The sequence below is a fragment of the Acytostelium subglobosum genome (assembly GCF_000787575.1).
Source record: "Acytostelium subglobosum LB1 DNA, scaffold: scaffold2, whole genome shotgun sequence".
NCBI classification, from domain to species: domain Eukaryota; phylum Evosea; class Eumycetozoa; order Acytosteliales; family Acytosteliaceae; genus Acytostelium; species Acytostelium subglobosum.
The window spans coordinates 1,336,293-1,353,133 of NW_012236530.1; the positions used below are offsets into that span (position 1 = coordinate 1,336,293).

Genomic DNA, 16,841 nt, shown 5'->3' on the forward strand with positions numbered 1-16,841 from the left:
TCTACGCACATCACTCACCATTTATTCAATCATTATCTAGTTGGATTCATTCATTCAAAGACAATGTCACAGAAAAGGAAAGATATAGAATCGAACGAAGAGGATAAACCAGAGAAGAAGAAGAAAAAACCTTCATGTGCAATCCCAGGAGGGTTTCCAGAGTATGTGTTTTGATATGATAATGATGCTCTCAAACATGTTCATTAACATTTTACTAGGTACCCTGTCCTGCAGGAGGTTCTCAAGAGATATAGTTGGACCACGATCAAGGACCCCATATTCACACCCAAGTACGAACCTCATCTACCATCATGGAAGAACATTCCAACGTCAGTGAATCCAATTGACTACTTCAAGTGCATGGTTAATCAAAAGTTGGTAGATAGGATGCTTTATGACTCGAACAAACTCGATCAATTTCAGAATGCAGCCAAGCTACAATCAAAGGAAGTCTACACATACATTGGGTTGATACTAGTCAGCGTTGTTATGGGAATCTCCAACCACCCGGACCTCTTCTCCCATGGAGAGTACTCGTATACATATCCTGGGAAGGGTGAGGCCATGGGCAAGGACCGGTTCAGCGTCATCCACCCTCACTTGACAATCAACCTGGAGAAGATGAGAAGCATCCTCGAGACCAACTTCCTACATCACCTGTCGCCAGGCACTTTTCTTACCATTGATGAGTCAAGGATCAAAGCAAAACCAACAATGCATGCTGGCCTCAGTTACAACAAGGAGAAGCCAGAGAAGTGGGCGTTTGAAATCAACACTATTGGTGACACAGATACACGTTATTTGCTTGGGATGATGCCATCAAAGGAGGCGACAGGAGAGATAGCTTTGGCCCAATTGATTGAGAAGATGCCACTCGATAAAGACAAACACTACCACCTCACTGCTGACAGCAAGTTCTCAAACTTTGCTCAACTCAAGAGACTCAAACTTATTGGCATCGAAGCAACTCTCTGTATTAAAAAGGGCAGACTGCCCTCAGAGGTCTACAAGGTTGGAATAGCTAATTGTTTGCCTCCAGGTCTCTCCAGGTTTGCTACACAGGAAGGCATAATTGCTGCAGCTTACCACAACAAGAAAATAATCCAGCTCGCGACAACCTTCTTCGATGTCCAGGAATCTCCAGAGAGAAGGTTACAATCTGAACGACAGGATATACTAGATTTGTATGACGACACCAAGAGAGGTCTTGATCAGTTCAACCAACTTGCAACTTACTTCTGGCATGACCATCCCCATTCCTCACAACAACAGAGTCAACAACTTGGATACATTTCCTATGCCCTTACCAACTCCTATATTATGTATACAAGGAATGTCAAAGATCCAATGTCTCATCGTAACTATGTCAAGTCGATCGCAAAGAGTCTGCTTGTCAAGAATGAATGACATTCTTCTGAATGACGTGCATATGTCACACCCATTGGGAATGAGTGGGTGTGAGTAATAACTTAGGTTTCATTTTCTCAATTGACACTAATCATTGTTGTAAGATTGATAAATTACTATAACTTCAATCTTATGATCTGATAAACACATCCAAGATAATATTAGAAGGTGTAGGTGGTATTTGAAGTTGTTTGAATACTCCTTATATAATTTAATTATACTGGAACCCAATAATAAATATCTCTATCAAACTTCATTCTAGATTGATTACAATAGTCTTTAACTACTTTTAATCTCTGATTTATTGATAAATATTACAATTTATTTAGACAATATTGTCACTGGTTAAGATATTATTTGAATTAATTCACTACTTTACATTATTTCACATATTCACACAGTGATACAATATCCTAAGGTAGATATCAATACGAATCAATAATAGAGAGCAAAGGATAGAACATTTCTCAATCACTCCATTCTTCTCTATCTCTTTAAAATCAATCACTTTAATGTAGTTGATCCAACGGTACCCTTGCAAAATATACTCCACCACCCAGGCACGAGGGGTCGACCAAACTCGCATTCCTAACCACGATAGTATTGCGAATGGTGTGTGTTTGAATGGTCCAGTGACGCGTCGTGGAAGGGCGCGATGGACCAACCATCCTTATGAACTTGAGTCCATGTCATGAACATAACTAATTAACTTATTATACAATAATAATAATAATAACTTTCATTGAACATTTATACCATGTCACTGAATATAAATATAATGGACACGGATGTGGACAACATTGAGACTAATGTTGAGCCTGCTGCAGTTGCTGAGGTCGAGGGACAGGGTACATTGGTTGACCCTTCAGCATCCATAGTAATCAACTCTGTGGATGATATCAAACATGTCATACTGACATCCAAGCTCACACTGACTCTGGCCAATCGTATCTTCAACTCACCTCTGAAAGATGAGTTTATCGTAACCTACTTCATCCTGTTATCAACCTTGGGTATGTCATTCATTCATTCATTCATTCATTCATTCATTCATTCATTCAATCAAGTCATGTGTCGTCCAACCAATACTAACTTTGTTACCATATTATATAGAGCTACATTCAACTGCCAAGGTATCATTCCTAACATGTGTTATACAGAATAGTCAATATGAGTTGGCCAGGACATTGCTGGACACTCATAAGTTCACATTCGTTGAGATACTAAAGTGTCTAAAGGTCTTGGATTCAAAGCGTGCATTGAAGGTGTATAAGAAGAAGCTAGAGTCAATGGTGTCCAAGTACACCGAGCGTAAAGATCGTCTGACCAAGGCCTCAGACGAGTATCTGGCCAAGAAGGCACTTGATGATGCCGAGAAGAAGAAGCCCAAGAATGACTCCAAGAAAGACTCCAAGACTGAGTCCAAGGAAGACTCAAACAACATCAACGACGATGAGAACAACAACAACAATAATGTAAATAGTGTTAGAGGAAGAGGTGCCCGTGGTGGACGTGGCGGACGTGGCGCTAGAGGTGGAAGGCCAAGTGCTCCTGTGATGGCAGTGACTGAGGATGCTCCAGAGCTTGATAAGAAGATGAATAAGAAGGTGAGAGAGATGCAGTTTGAGCAGAGGTATCAGAGCTCAAAGAGATTCATGGAGAGTAAGATTACAGAGTTGGAGCAGTACCAGTGCAAGGGAAGCCTGTGTGGCTCCGTGACCAAGTTGTTCAAACGTTGGTTCCAGACCGTGCCTGTCAAGACACTGGAGTTCTTTGCACTCGGTCAACCAAAGGAGACGTGGAGGGAGATTGCCAACCTGCTGCATCTGGCCCCATCCGACTTCAAGCTGCCCTGGTTCTTGGAGTTCATGTTTGGCAAGCCCGCACCAGAGAGCACTTCAGTGCGCGCCTTTGACGACGCCAAGGCCCTCCTCGAGGCTGGCAGGCCCGTGGTCTACGGAAATCTGATATCCATCTTCAAGCCACCCTACTCATTCTTGCGCAAGCGGCTTGGCGACTTGTTCACCGACTCACTCAAGGTAAAGGTGGCCACCTATGAGGACCTGTCCACTGTGCTCTGGTGGTATCACGAGTTCAAGGATGTCCATGGCATTGATGACATGATCGTGCGTCGTCTGGCTGCACGCGAGCCACTAACATTGGCCTATGGCACACTGATTGAGAAGACCCTGTCGCTGACCAACTCGGCCGAGCACTCCAGAGTGTTCAATGCCCTGCTCAAGGCGTCCATGCAGCGCCTGTCGACCTTCTCCAACAGGTTCTCGCTGCCACCGCCCATCGCCACATTTGGCGATCGCTCAGGCTCGATGGAGGTTGCCATCCGTCTGTCCACGATCATTGGATACCTGGTCACCAACCTCACGCCCAACTCCACACTGTCCTTCTTCAATACCGAGACCATGAATGCGCCCATCACGCCATCGTCCATTGAGAAGCTGTTCAAGCTGACTGATGTCGTCACGGCTGATGGTGGCACGGCCAATGCCGTGGCGCTCAAGCCATTCCTCGATTCCAAGACACCACTCAAATACATTGTGATGGTGACGGACGAGGAGGAGAATGAGGATGTAGATGGCATGAGGTTCGCCGAGATGTTTTCCAGGTACAAGAAGGAGGTGGCACCTGACTGCAAGGTCATCTTCATCTCGTTCCTTCAACCTAATCAGCGTGGTCACATGGTCTCTGACCTCGAGGACAACTACAACATCGAGCCCATCCAGTTCGTCCTCGATGGTGGCAAGCCCGACGTCACCAAGATCGATCACATGTTAACTTCACTAGCTTGTGAGTCGCCAATGTTCACATGTAAGTAACACTTAAACGATCAATCAATTAATCAATCAATTAGACAAACATACTAACTTATGCATCCTCTCTCACATTAGCCCAACTGGAGTTGTTGTGTAAGGTTATGTCATTGTTTGGAACAGAGTTCTTTGTCAAGTATCTGAATGCCAACTCATCAAAGTTGTTGACTTATGGACTCAACTCTGAGATTGAGGTCATGATCCTGAAGCATCTGCTTCAGTTCTACATGAAGAAACTGCCCAAGGACAAGGACAACACGTTGTCTCACTTTAGTGGCAGAGTGTTCAATGAGGACAACTGCATCAAGATGATCAGCGCACATCTCAAGAGCCTGGTGGACGTGTCCAAGCAAGCTGGTCTGGACACCCTGGTGTCCTTTGTTGAGGACGCAGTCAAGACGTTCAACTCGTTGGAGAGGAAGAAGTCGGTCGAGTTCCTATCCAGTGTGTTTGAGACGCTCGACCAGGACTACTTCATCAAGAAGGTCGATCTGCCCAGCCACACCGGCGACGACCACGATAAGATCGACGCCAACAATCTTGCCACAGACCCAATGGCCTTCAAGGACAGGCTTTGCCAGGGTGAGCTGTCCATCCCCGAGATCGTCACGTTGCTCAACAACAAGAACACAAAGGACAAGTTCATCTCTGTCTATCTGATGCTGCTCAACAACATCGAACTGACGTCCAAGGTCAAGATGAATACACTGTGCGCTGCGCTTGAGTGCAAGATGACCAGCTTTGCTCAGTTGATCCTGTACAATAAGAAGTACAGCTTCAAGGAGGTGTCCAAGGCCATCCAGATACTGGACTCCAAGAGACAGATCAGTCAACTCGAGAAAAAGATGCTCAGTGCTCAGAAGAAGCATGACGACAGGAAGGCCAGGTTGGAGAAGGAGTCCAATGATTATCACGAGAAGATCAAGGCTGATCCAAACAACAACAATGCCACTACCACGACCACAACTAAGACCACTACCTCTGCCAAGGCCAAGCCCACAGGCAAGTTCAAGGGCAAAGGCAAGGGCAAGAGTCCAGGCAAGGGTCCAGGCAAGGGAAAGGGTCCAACCAAAGGCAAGGGCAAGGGCAAGGAGGACAATGCGGCCAAGGTAGTTGGAGACGAGGTCAAAAGTGAGCCAGAGACAGAGCCAGCACCAAAGGACAAGAAGTTGTCGCCATGGGAGAAGAAGCAACGTGAGCAGAAGTTTGAGAACAACTTTGAGGCGAGCATCAAGTTGTTGCAGAGCAGGATCGATCAGTTGAAGAAGTATCAGTTCAATGGTAGTTTGAGCGGAAACGTCATCAAGATATTCAAACGCTGGTTGAAGACATTCCCCGAGAAGACGCTGGAGTACTTTGCTCTGGGCCAGCCCAAGGAGATTTGGAAGGAGATGGCCAACCTCCTCCATCTGTCGCCCAAGGACATGCAGGCCGACTGGTTCTTGCCCTCGGTCTACAACTCACCCCACACGGGCGAGGTCATCAATGCGTTTGCCCCAGAGGAGCTGCCCATGGACACGCTGCTCGAGTTGATCGCCAAGTACAAGCCATCGTACTCATACGTCAGGAAGAGAATACCAAAGGACCTGTTCACTGACGAGCTCAGGTTGATTGTGGCCGGCTATGAAGAGTTGACCACTGTCCTCTGGTGGTACCACGAGCTGGCCAGCTTTGACGTCGACTCTCTGGTCGCCAGACGTCTGGCCAACAACGAGCTGGGCCAGATGTCGCTGGGAACACTGCTGGAGAAGGCAATGTACTTCCAGCATCAGGGCATCCCGCTGTTCAACGACATCATGCCAATCATCAGGAATGCACTCAAGGTGTTCTCGTCCAAGATCGCACTGCCCCCACCCCTGATGACACTGGGCGATGCCTCAGCAAGCATGGACGTGGCCATTAGGTTGTCCACGATCATCTCGTCACTGGTCACCAGTTTGACGGACAACGCTTCGTTGAGGTTCTTCAATCACGCGCCGCTCTGGGCACCAATCGATCCGACCTCTCTCACAGAGGTGTTCAACGTGTCCAACATCATCCAGGGTTCGGGTTCGACGTCGCCCGCTGCTGGACTCTACCCCGTGTTCGAGGCCAACCAGGAGCTGCAGTACCTGGTGCTGGTGACCGACGAGGAGGAGAACTCGCTGTACAAAGGATACAACTTCTTGACTCTGTACAAGGAGTATGTGGCCAAGGTGGCACCCAACTGCAAGCTGGTGTTTGTGTCCTTCCTTCAGACCAATGAGGAGGGCCAGATGATGCAAGAGTTTGAGCAGGAGGGCATCAAGCCACTGCAATTCAAGCTGGACAAGACGCGACCCGACGCCACTAAGATCGACGACCTCATCACCACGCTCTCGTGCCAGAGCGACAGCTTCCTGCACCAGGTCACCGCCTTTGAGACCATGATCAATCTCTGTGGCGAGAAGTACTTCTACAAGTACGTTGGCAAGGGCGAGGGATACTTTGTCGAGTCCTTCACATTCCAGACGCTCATGCATATGCTGAGCATGGTATCACTGTATGTCAGTGGTCAGATGGAGGAGGAGCAGGAGGGAGAGGACACTGGCCTGCAGGCCGCTCTGGACTTGGCCATCTCGACCCGCCAGTTCAAGGTGGTCACACAAGACATCTTGGACAAGATTAAGAGGTTCGCCAAGAAGTGTGGCTACAGCACACTCCACGACGCCATCCTCGACATTGATACGACCGTCATCAATGCTCCCCTGAACGACTACCAGATGATCGAGTCGTTTGTCACCAAGGTTGACATCCTCAGTAAGAACCCAGAGTTGTTTGCCAAGGAGAAGGTAGAGTCGCCCGCACCAAACCTCCTGCTCAAGCCACCCGTCGATGCGGATATGAGCAAGGTGCGCGCTCGCGAGTATGGTGAGCTCAATGAGTACGACATCAATATGCTGTTTGGATACCTGGACGAAATTGGATCACTCAAGAGCTGCTCTGGGGTCAGCAAGCTATGGCGCCAGTGCTCCCTGAACCCCAAGCATTGGACGCGATTCATGAACGCCCGTGACATCCGTCAGCTCGACCTCGTGTTCCTGGTGGACGACACTGGCTCAATGGGCAGTGAGATCAACCAGGTCAAGACCACCATCAACGAGATCGTCGACGAGATCGTGTCGCTTGGATCGATCGAGGTGCGTGTGGGCATGGTCTTCTACAATGATCACACTGGTGGATCAAAGGATTCGGTGGCCAAGGTGTTTGACTTCACCACAGACATACCCGAGCTGCGCAACAAGCTCTCGGCGGTGCAGGTGAATGGTGGCAACGACTTCCCCGAGGCACTGGCAGACGGCATGGCGGCCGTGGGCGAACTCAGCTTTGCACGCTCATCGACCAAGGTGTGCATTCTCATTGGTGACGCCCCACCACACGGCTTCTGCACCAAGCAAGAGGACTACTTCCCCGAGGGCTGTCCATGTGGCAAGGATGTGATCTCGTCGACCAGGGACTTGGTGAGCCGCGGAGTGACCTTCTACTCTGTGGTGTGTCGCTTTGAGAACACGACCTACCAGGTGTTCTCGGCCATCTCTGACATGTCAGAGGGTCGCTGTGTCACACTGCAGGACGCCACACAGCTCAAGGATATCATCACTGGATCGGCCAAGGAGTCCATCCTGCTCGACATGGTGGCCAATGAGGTGCTGAAGGAGTGTGAGTACTGGCGACAAAAGGTGACGTCCTGCACCAGAGAGGAGGCCATCTACCGTGCGTCATATTCCTTGCGTGCCAAGGGTGTGCGAGTGCCACAGTTGAGAGCTCTGGCCAAGAACCAACAGCCAAAGGATCATATTTATCGCTCGATACTCAAGTCCAAGAATCATACAGAGTACAAGGTCAATGTGATCAAGGCCAAGAACTCAATACCAACCAAAGAGCCAAAGATTGGCAAGGCCGCATCTGTCACCACCGTCGACAGTGACTCATCCAAGCTTGAAGAATGTCTGATCAGCATTGACAATGTAAGGAAGATCGCCAAGAAGCATCACTTTTTGTAATTAGATAATAAAGATATTTCCAATCAATCATTCAATAAATTAAACTTTGTTTATTGTGTATTACCCATCGCCATGGCCCAACACAATGTCCATCTGACATGTCCAGATCGTCACCCAATCTTCTAAAGTTATCGGAGACTCCCTCCAAGTCGTCAACGGACTTCATTAGTTCTACAAGGTATGACTCCAACTTTGATCGAGGTATGAATCCAGAGCCCTTAATCTTTTGATTTAACACAAGTGACCAATGATGATCAAACCTCTCTATGATCCTCAACTTGCGAAGGTGATACATGTATACCTGACAAATTTCCAACACATTGGTTATGTTGAAGAGTTTGAAAATGTGAGCGGGGTCATGATCAAATAATCTGATCATGATTTGTAGGATTGAGAGTCGAGGCATGCCATCAGGGAGTGTGAGTCGATATGGTATCCTTAGACGTTGGAGTGATGATGGGAATGATTCCAATGGCAATACTGTGGTGAATTCGTGTCCAAAGTAGAGTGTGCGCACAGACGATGGAATCACACCTGGCGCAATATATTGTTTGAACGATAGTCCAAACTTGAGTGATGTTAAAGATGGTGGAAGCACGGATGTATCCAACACTTGATTGAACGATACTCCAAATACAATCTTGGTAACACTTGATGGGATGTCACCAACATTCAACACCCAATTGAATTGGGTTGGGAACAACAATGTGATCAAGTCGTCTGGCAACACGCCCGTCATTGATTGATTGAATTCATCTGATTGAATGAACTTCAAGTAAAGGTCCATGCCATGGTGATGCTTGGCCAACTTGAATCTTCGATAGAATATGTTAATCTGGGTCAATGTGGATGGAAGACGAGTCGATAGTTGTTGATTGGGATAAGTCCCAAAAAATCCATGGAGTGATTCCAGTGATGAAGGGAGTGCGAATCCATTGGGTATCTTGTCATACATTATTAATGACTTGATTGAGTCGGGGAGCAGTCCCGGTTTCTTTGGTCCCGAACCACTATATTCCAACTTAATAACAGATGACGGGATGGTTCCAGGTACAACCGATTCTACAAACTCAATAAGAAGACCGAGATCAGTCACAGATGATGGAATGATACCAGGTTGCAATGTCTGATCATCAAGATACTCTAGTGATAGTGTTTTAACTGATGATGGAATGAATCCAACTGGACATGATTTGTTGATTGATGTATCCAACTTGGTAACAGAGTCTGGGATTGTTCCGACAACATGTTGATGTTGTTGGTCAAGTACGACATAATATTTTAGATAAGTGACTGATGAAGGTATTGATCCAATTGTCAAAGGATGATTATAGTATGCACTGAATAACAATGTCTTTACAGAGTCTGGTATCATTCCTGATGTCAATTGATGATTGAATCCTCCTAGATCTATGAACTCTACTGTATTTGGGATGTCACCAACAGATATCGTTTGATTAAACCATTGTGAGAAGAATAGATACTTAATGTTCACACTTGGAATAGTTCCAAAGTTCTCTCGAACAACAAAGTATGAACCAGGTTTAACATTGCTTTCAACTATGATCATTTGATTGATTGATTGATTGATGTCAGAATGTGAGTAGAATGACTCCAAGATGATACATACCATAATCTTTAAGATGATGGATCACTAATTGATGTGTGAATGATTGTAGACCATAATGTTGTTTAGTGCCATCGATGAATAGGAATTGATTGAATGATGGATGAAGATATAATCTAAGATAGCTATCTCTATGTTTAAACAAATATGAACAAGTCAATGCCAATGATATACATGAGTAAATATCACGTACATGTTCAACAATATGTCTCAACAACAAATGTGGAATATTCTCCAAGTATGATGATGATGATGTCATTGTCATTATTTGTTTGTTTACTTGTGATCACCAGAACAAAGAATAATCAAACTTGGACGTCTACACCCACATGTTAATAAATTCCTCGAAACTCAGTTTTCATCGCAAGTCATTCTTACTCCCATGTGGACATTGACAATGTGACATAGAGATAATATAACAATGCAAGGAGACACAATATACAAGATGGACTTTGGTAATAATAGTGTGAACAACTACTTTGATATTAGTTGTGACTCATTCTTGGGCATGCACTACTTTCAAAGGAATCAATTGGAGCTTGATAAGTCATTGGCTGAACAAGAACTACAGATAACAGCTAATACTGCGACGACAATGACAACGACAACGACCAATGATCAATCTGACACATCATCGACTTCATCAAAATCATCATCAACCTCATCAACATCATCATCACTGGCATTACCTTTCATTCTTAGACAGATACGACATTTGGAATGTTTATTGCTCACTTGTGATCTGAAGGGATGTGGCAATCCTCCACCTATTAGGACATCAAGTCCCAATGCATCGGGTCATCTGCCCAACAGTAATGAGTTGAGGAATGGTCTAAACAGACAGATATGCAGAGATATGCTACGAGACTACTATCAATTGTTTGATCGAGAGATGAACCGAATCACGCCCATACCCACGCCGCCAGCCAACCTACCTCAACTACTTGGTGAGCTCAATGAGCAAACTCTCATGGCATCACTCAAAGACATCGAACAACTGCTGCCGCCCAACCGAACCACAAGAGCCGACCGTGATCGTGAGAAGGAGAGGATCAAGCAGCAGCAACAACTTCAACAACAACAACAGGCTAGCATGGCAACTTCAATGGACACATCATCATTCACAAGGTCAAACTCTGGACCCCAACAACAAACAAGCGCGACACTCTCTGGCTTCAGCGACACGTACACATCACCTCCTAATCAGTTCAGACAAGCTCCACAGACTCAACAACAACCTCAAACTCAAGCGAAGCAATTAAACTTCCAACAACAAGCACAGCCACAAGTTCAAACACAATCAATGGACTTGGACGAGGACCAACCACCTGACAACCCATTCAAGTCGGCAAAGGTGCAGCTGATAGAGAATCAAGAGAAAAAGAACAAACAACAGCAACAGATGAATCAGAGGAGGCCTTTGCCAACAACAAGTGCAGCGCCAGCAAAGACAAACGCGGGCAAGGTGATTGGCATCAAGAGGAAAGGCTTCATTGCCCCATACAAACAGGACGACGATGACGAGTACACCACTCAAGCACCACCAGACGATATTGTACAGCAGCCATCCAAGAAGACAAACAACAAGCCAGCAGCGGGGACTGGGGCAAAGCCAGCGGCAGGACAGCAGCAACAGGGCAAGAAGGACGACGAGAGTAATCCGGGTGGCATAACAAACGTCAATGGAGTGCAGCTGGATGACGAGCGTCTGCGAAACGTTGAGCCACGCATGCTGGAGCTGATATGCAATGAGATCCTGGACAAGAAGCAGACAACATCGTGGAATGATATTGCTGGGCTTCAGGACGTGAAGAAGCAGATCAAGGAGATTGCCACGCTGCCCCTTCTGCGTCCAGACATCTTCAAGGGTCTGCGCAACCCACCCAAAGGCATCCTATTGTTTGGACCACCGGGCACTGGCAAGACCATGATTGGCAAGGCCATTGCCAACGATGTCAACGCCACATTCTTCAGTATATCAGCAAGTTCATTGACAAGCAAATGGGTAAGTCATTCATCGTCGCGAGGCCATCGCCCAACATATCATCATTCATTAACTCACTCACTCATTCAACCTCAAGATTGGAGATGGAGAGAAGATGGTTAGGGCATTGTTCGCGGTGGCTAGGTGTTACTTGCCATCGATTATATTCATTGATGAGATTGATTCATTGTTGACTCAGCGATCTGATGGTGAGAATGAAGCGAGCCGAAGGATAAAGACAGAGTTCTTGGTGCAATGGGATGGTGTGTCATGCAATGCCGAGGACAGGATGTTGCTGATAGGCGCCACCAATCGTCCAGAGGAGTTGGACGAGGCCGCCCGTAGACGACTTGTCAAACGACTCTACATCCCATTGCCAGAGTACATTGCTCGCTACCAACTCATCCAACATCTAGTATCCAAAGAGCACAATGAAATGACAGAAGACGATATACAACGCGTGGCTGAGAAGACTGAAGGTTACTCTGGTTCCGATTTGAAAGCACTGTGTACTGAAGCCGCAATGGAGAGTATCAGATCCATAACAGACATTGAAACTACATCACTAGATGACATTCCACCAATCACTGTCAAAGACTTCCTCGAGGCCGTAAACAAGATGAAACCAAGTGTAGCACAAAGTGAGCTCAAATCATACATTGCATGGAACAAAGAGTTTGGTGGACGTTGATCATCAATCATTCAGTCAATCAGTCAATCAGTCAATCAGTCATTCATGCATGGACTTGGATTCATTCAAACAGTTTCATCAGTAGACCACACACAAGTTCGCGAACCAGGTCATTGCCACTCATATTCGTTGAAATTGTCGATTCAGCACCACATCAAACAAAACTCTCACTTCATGTCAAATCAAGAAAAGAGGAGGAAAGGTCATTAGTTGATATTAATAAATTAATGAACTTATCCAAGCAATTTAATCAATCATTCAATCAATCAATCAATCAAATAATCAATCATACAAATAATAACTTTAAACTTTAAACTTATATTACATTAATCATGAACGCCTGTAGTAAATATGGATACATTGGAGCTGATGAGTATGAGGACATGGAGATAGATGTCGCTCAAACAAATAATCTATTCGCTGATGACAATACTACCAACAATAACAATAATAATAACAATAAGAATGCTATGTTGGAGAAGAAGCGTGTAAGAAAGACAACAATAAATGTATTAAATATAAAGTTGGGTACTTTGTCAAACAATCCTATTGTGGCCACTGGTGACCCTCTACATTGCGCTGGCTGCAAGGTGATCTTCAGCAACATCAACAACTTTAAGGATGTGCTTTCCAGTGATGGCAAGTCTTACCCAAGCATTCCAACCGGTGGCGGAGTGGCCAATGGCAAGTGGACCTGCGAGTTCTGTGGCGAGCTGACCGACTTCAACATGGTCGAGGAGGAGATCCCCAAGAGCAACATCATCGACTACATCCTCGAGCCAGCGCCCATCACCACCACAACCGTCAGCAACAACAACAATGAGAAGACAGTCAACCCAGACAGCTCCTACGTGGTCTTCTGTATCGACGTCAGTGGCAGCATGGACAGCATCGTCGAGGGCAAGAAGTCACGTATCGCATGCGTGTTGCACGGCATTGTCGAGCAGATCAACATGCTCGAGGAGACCGCCCCCAACAGACGTGTGGCCATCGTCACCTTTAACGGCTCCGTCAGCAGCTTTGGAGACGGCACCAGCGACAAGATCATTAGATTCGACGGTAACGCCTACACCACCATCGCCCAGATCGTCGAGCGTGGTGCCGCCGCTGTTATTGAGAACTGTGTGTCCAAGGCCAAGTTTGCCCTGCAGAAGAAGATCCTCTCGCTAGATGCCAACGGAGGCACTGCACTCGGACCAGCCATCGCCTACTGTGTCGGACTGACCGCCAGCGTTCCAGGCTCCAAGATCGTGCTTGCCACAGACGGCGCCAGCAACGTTGGCATTGGATCGGTTGAGGGCAGAGATTCTGGAAACTCATCCCAGTTCTACGAGGAGCTGGGCGCCATCGCACAGAAGAACGGCACGACCATCTCGGTCCTGACGATTAAGGGCACAGACACCAAGCTCGAGATGATTGGCAAGCTGGCCGACATGACCAACGGTGAGGTAGAGATTGTCGACCCACTAAAGATCACCAGCGAGCTCAAGTCAGTCCTCTCCTTGCCAACCATCGCCACCAACGTCACCATCTCGGTCAAGCTGCACAAGGGTCTCTACATCACTGACCCCTCTGACCTCAAGCTGGACCAGAACTACATCACCAAGTACATTGGCAACGTCAACGAGGAGACCATGGTCACTTACGAGTATGGAAAGATCGAGAACAAGGTCATCGACACATCGCTCAAGTCTCTGCCCTTCCAGCTGCAGATCACCTACACCACGATGAAGGGCATGAAGTGTGTGCGTGTCATGACCATGACACAGGAGATCACCACCAAGCAGGAGGTGGCCGAGGAGCATGCTGATGTCGAGGTGCTTGGCATTAACATGGTGCAGACATCCTCCAAGATGGCATCGGGTGGTGACTACACCTCGTCACGTTTCCACAACATGTCCAAGAACAATCATATGAAGAAGGTCCTTGTCACCAAGTCCAAGTCGCCAAGTGTTCAGCAGCAGGGCGATACCTTGTCTGCTCCATCGTCAAACAACTACATCCAACAGTATGACTCGGCTCAAGTCTGGACTGCACAGGCACAGAAGTTTGAGACCACCGTTGCGCCAGTCCAGTCTGCGCCACAGAAGAAGAACGACGAGACAAGCAACGTACTATTCCAGATGAAGCAGATGAGTTCGAACAGAGCCAGAAAGTAAATAGGTCTGGTGATGTCGTGTACTTGGGATCGCAGTCAGTGTAATCCTGCATAATCAAACTTGGTGTAAATTAAATAATAAATGATTTTAATCACAAAAACGAATCATGATCACTCCCAAAGATCTGATTGATCACACACTTCAGTGCACTCACTTACACTCAATCAATCAAACACACACACACACTTATACAAATACTTGTTTCAAAGGCCTCGCCCACACTGCCTTTCGCACAAGCATCCAACTCAACACATAGTATGAAGAGGACTACCACGTCAAAGGACAATGTCAATGTCCAGGCCACTGGCGCGCAAGACATTGCCAACAGCGCGGGCCTCACAGAGAGACAGAGACAGGAGCTGGCCGACTTGAAGAAGGTCCATCCAGCCAACGAGTTTGGCGGCGCGTGCGGCACGCCGTTCATGATCTTCCTGCTGCCCGTGCTGGTCTACTGGCTGTGGGTGTCGATCGAGTTCAACCAGGGCTACCTGTTGCTGCCCACCGAGCTGTCGGTGAACGGCGTCGCGCAGGTAATCACCACGCTCTACGACTCGGTCACCACCTACGCCCGCCCCACCTGGCGCGCCGCCTCCATCTACTTTTCCTGGTTCCTATTCCAGGTCGTGCTGCAGGTGGTCGTGCCCGGTCGCGTCGCCCTGGGCACTCCGCTGCCCGGCGGCAAGCGCCTGCCCTACACGCTGAACGGCTGGCGCTGTTTCTGGATCACCATGGCCACAGTCTTTGGCGCTGTCGCCGGCGGCTACGTCGACGCCACGCTGCTCTACGACAACTTTGGCAGCATCCTGTCAGTCATCAACATTTGGGCGCTGGTGTTCACGTGCCTGCTCAAGATTCACGCCGTGCTCAAGGACGAGGAGGAGCGCATGTCGGGCCACTTCTTCTACGACTTCTGGATGGGTTTTGCGCGCAACCCACGCATCGGTTCGTTCGACCTCAAGCTGTTCTGCGAGTCGCGTCCCGGCCTCGCGCTGTGGGCTCTCAACAACCTGTCGATCGCCGCCAAGCAGTACGAGCAGTTTGGCTTCATCCCCCTGTCCACCGCCATGGTGTGCTGCTTCCACTTCTGGTACGTGGCCGACTTCCACTACAACGAGGAGGCCATCCTCACGACCATGGACATCGTCTCGGAGAAGTTTGGCTACATGCTGGTGTACGGCGACCTCGCCTGGGTGCCCTTCACCTACTGTCTCCAGTGCTACTACATCCTCAAGCACGTCGACAGCAATGGCGCGCCCATCTCGATCTCACTGGGCTTTGCCGCGCTCGTTCTCGCAATCAAGATGTTTGGCTGGTGGCTGTTCCGCTGGGCCAACAGCCAGAAGCACGAGTTCCGTCGCCATCCCGAGGCGCCCATCTGGGGCAAGCGTGCCGAGTACATCTCGACCAAGCGTGGCACCAAGCTGCTCACCAGCGGCTTCTGGGGCATTGCGCGCCATCTCAACTACACGGGCGACATCATCTGTGCCTGGGCCTGGTGTCTGCCCTGTCTGTTCGACTCGCCCGCGCCCTACTTCTACGGCGCCTACTTCACCATTCTCGAGCTGCACCGATGCCATCGCGATCACCTGGCCTGCGTCGAGAAGTATGGCGATGACTGGAAGGAATACTGTCGTCGTGTTCCCTACGTCTTCATCCCCTACCTATTCTAAACGTCCTTCCGACCAATACACTTTCCGATCATCATTAATCTTTCTATTCCCTTTGAGGGCACGAAGATTGATTTATTGATCGGACCCTTACCCACCCTCACAGCGTCTGGCGCTGTATTGGCCAATGGACCTCATTAAAATAGGCGACTCTGGGCAACGTGCGAAGAAGATAGCTATCGATTATATATAATTGTGTTGACAACAATGCCATTTCTGTTCCTTCTCTCAGGATGCTTCTTGGGGGAGTTGATCGATCTGAAGCTATTGATGCTGCTTCTCGTCCTATTGTCTTGTGAATTCATTCTGTTGTAGTGGTTGTTCATCTGCCGCCAATGCGGGTTCTATAGTAATGTCCTCTGTCTTGAAGAGTGAGTGATGATGATGATGATGATGATGATGATGATGATGATGATGATGATGATGATGATGATGATGATGATGATGATGATTCAC

General features: G+C 47.7%; 6 protein-coding genes across 6 annotated transcripts; 5 read left to right on the forward strand and 1 right to left on the reverse strand.

Annotated features, from left to right (window-relative positions):
• Positions 1–63: 63 nt before the first annotated feature.
• On the forward strand, positions 64–1,407 carry SAMD00019534_013080 (hypothetical protein; the record flags this gene model as incomplete). Its single annotated transcript, XM_012903275.1, has 2 exons — positions 64–161; positions 219–1,407. 2 exons carry the CDS (start codon positions 64–66, stop codon positions 1,405–1,407), a joined length of 1,287 nt encoding a protein of 428 aa, XP_012758729.1.
• Positions 1,408–2,185: 778 nt separating this feature from the next.
• SAMD00019534_013090 (hypothetical protein) lies at positions 2,186–8,257 on the forward strand (the record flags this gene model as incomplete). The annotated part of the gene is made up of 3 exons (XM_012903276.1): positions 2,186–2,420; positions 2,521–4,233; positions 4,314–8,257. The coding sequence occupies 3 exons, from the start codon at positions 2,186–2,188 to the stop codon at positions 8,255–8,257; spliced, it is 5,892 nt and encodes a 1,963-aa protein (XP_012758730.1).
• A 37-nt stretch (positions 8,258–8,294) lies between these two features.
• SAMD00019534_013100 (hypothetical protein) lies at positions 8,295–9,713 on the reverse strand (the record flags this gene model as incomplete). Its single annotated transcript, XM_012903277.1, has 1 exon — positions 8,295–9,713. A coding segment is annotated over one exon (1,419 nt), but the record flags the coding sequence as incomplete, so codon positions are not given.
• Positions 9,714–10,305: 592 nt separating this feature from the next.
• Positions 10,306–12,559, forward strand: SAMD00019534_013110 (hypothetical protein; the record flags this gene model as incomplete). Its single annotated transcript, XM_012903278.1, has 2 exons — positions 10,306–11,889; positions 11,966–12,559. The coding sequence occupies 2 exons, from the start codon at positions 10,306–10,308 to the stop codon at positions 12,557–12,559; spliced, it is 2,178 nt and encodes a 725-aa protein (XP_012758732.1).
• Positions 12,560–12,891: 332 nt separating this feature from the next.
• Positions 12,892–14,718, forward strand: SAMD00019534_013120 (hypothetical protein; the record flags this gene model as incomplete). Its single annotated transcript, XM_012903279.1, has 1 exon — positions 12,892–14,718. The coding sequence occupies one exon, from the start codon at positions 12,892–12,894 to the stop codon at positions 14,716–14,718; it is 1,827 nt and encodes a 608-aa protein (XP_012758733.1).
• Positions 14,719–14,975: 257 nt separating this feature from the next.
• Positions 14,976–16,388, forward strand: SAMD00019534_013130 (hypothetical protein; the record flags this gene model as incomplete). Its single annotated transcript, XM_012903280.1, has 1 exon — positions 14,976–16,388. One exon carries the CDS (start codon positions 14,976–14,978, stop codon positions 16,386–16,388), a length of 1,413 nt encoding a protein of 470 aa, XP_012758734.1.
• Between the last annotated feature and the right edge of the window lie 453 nt (positions 16,389–16,841).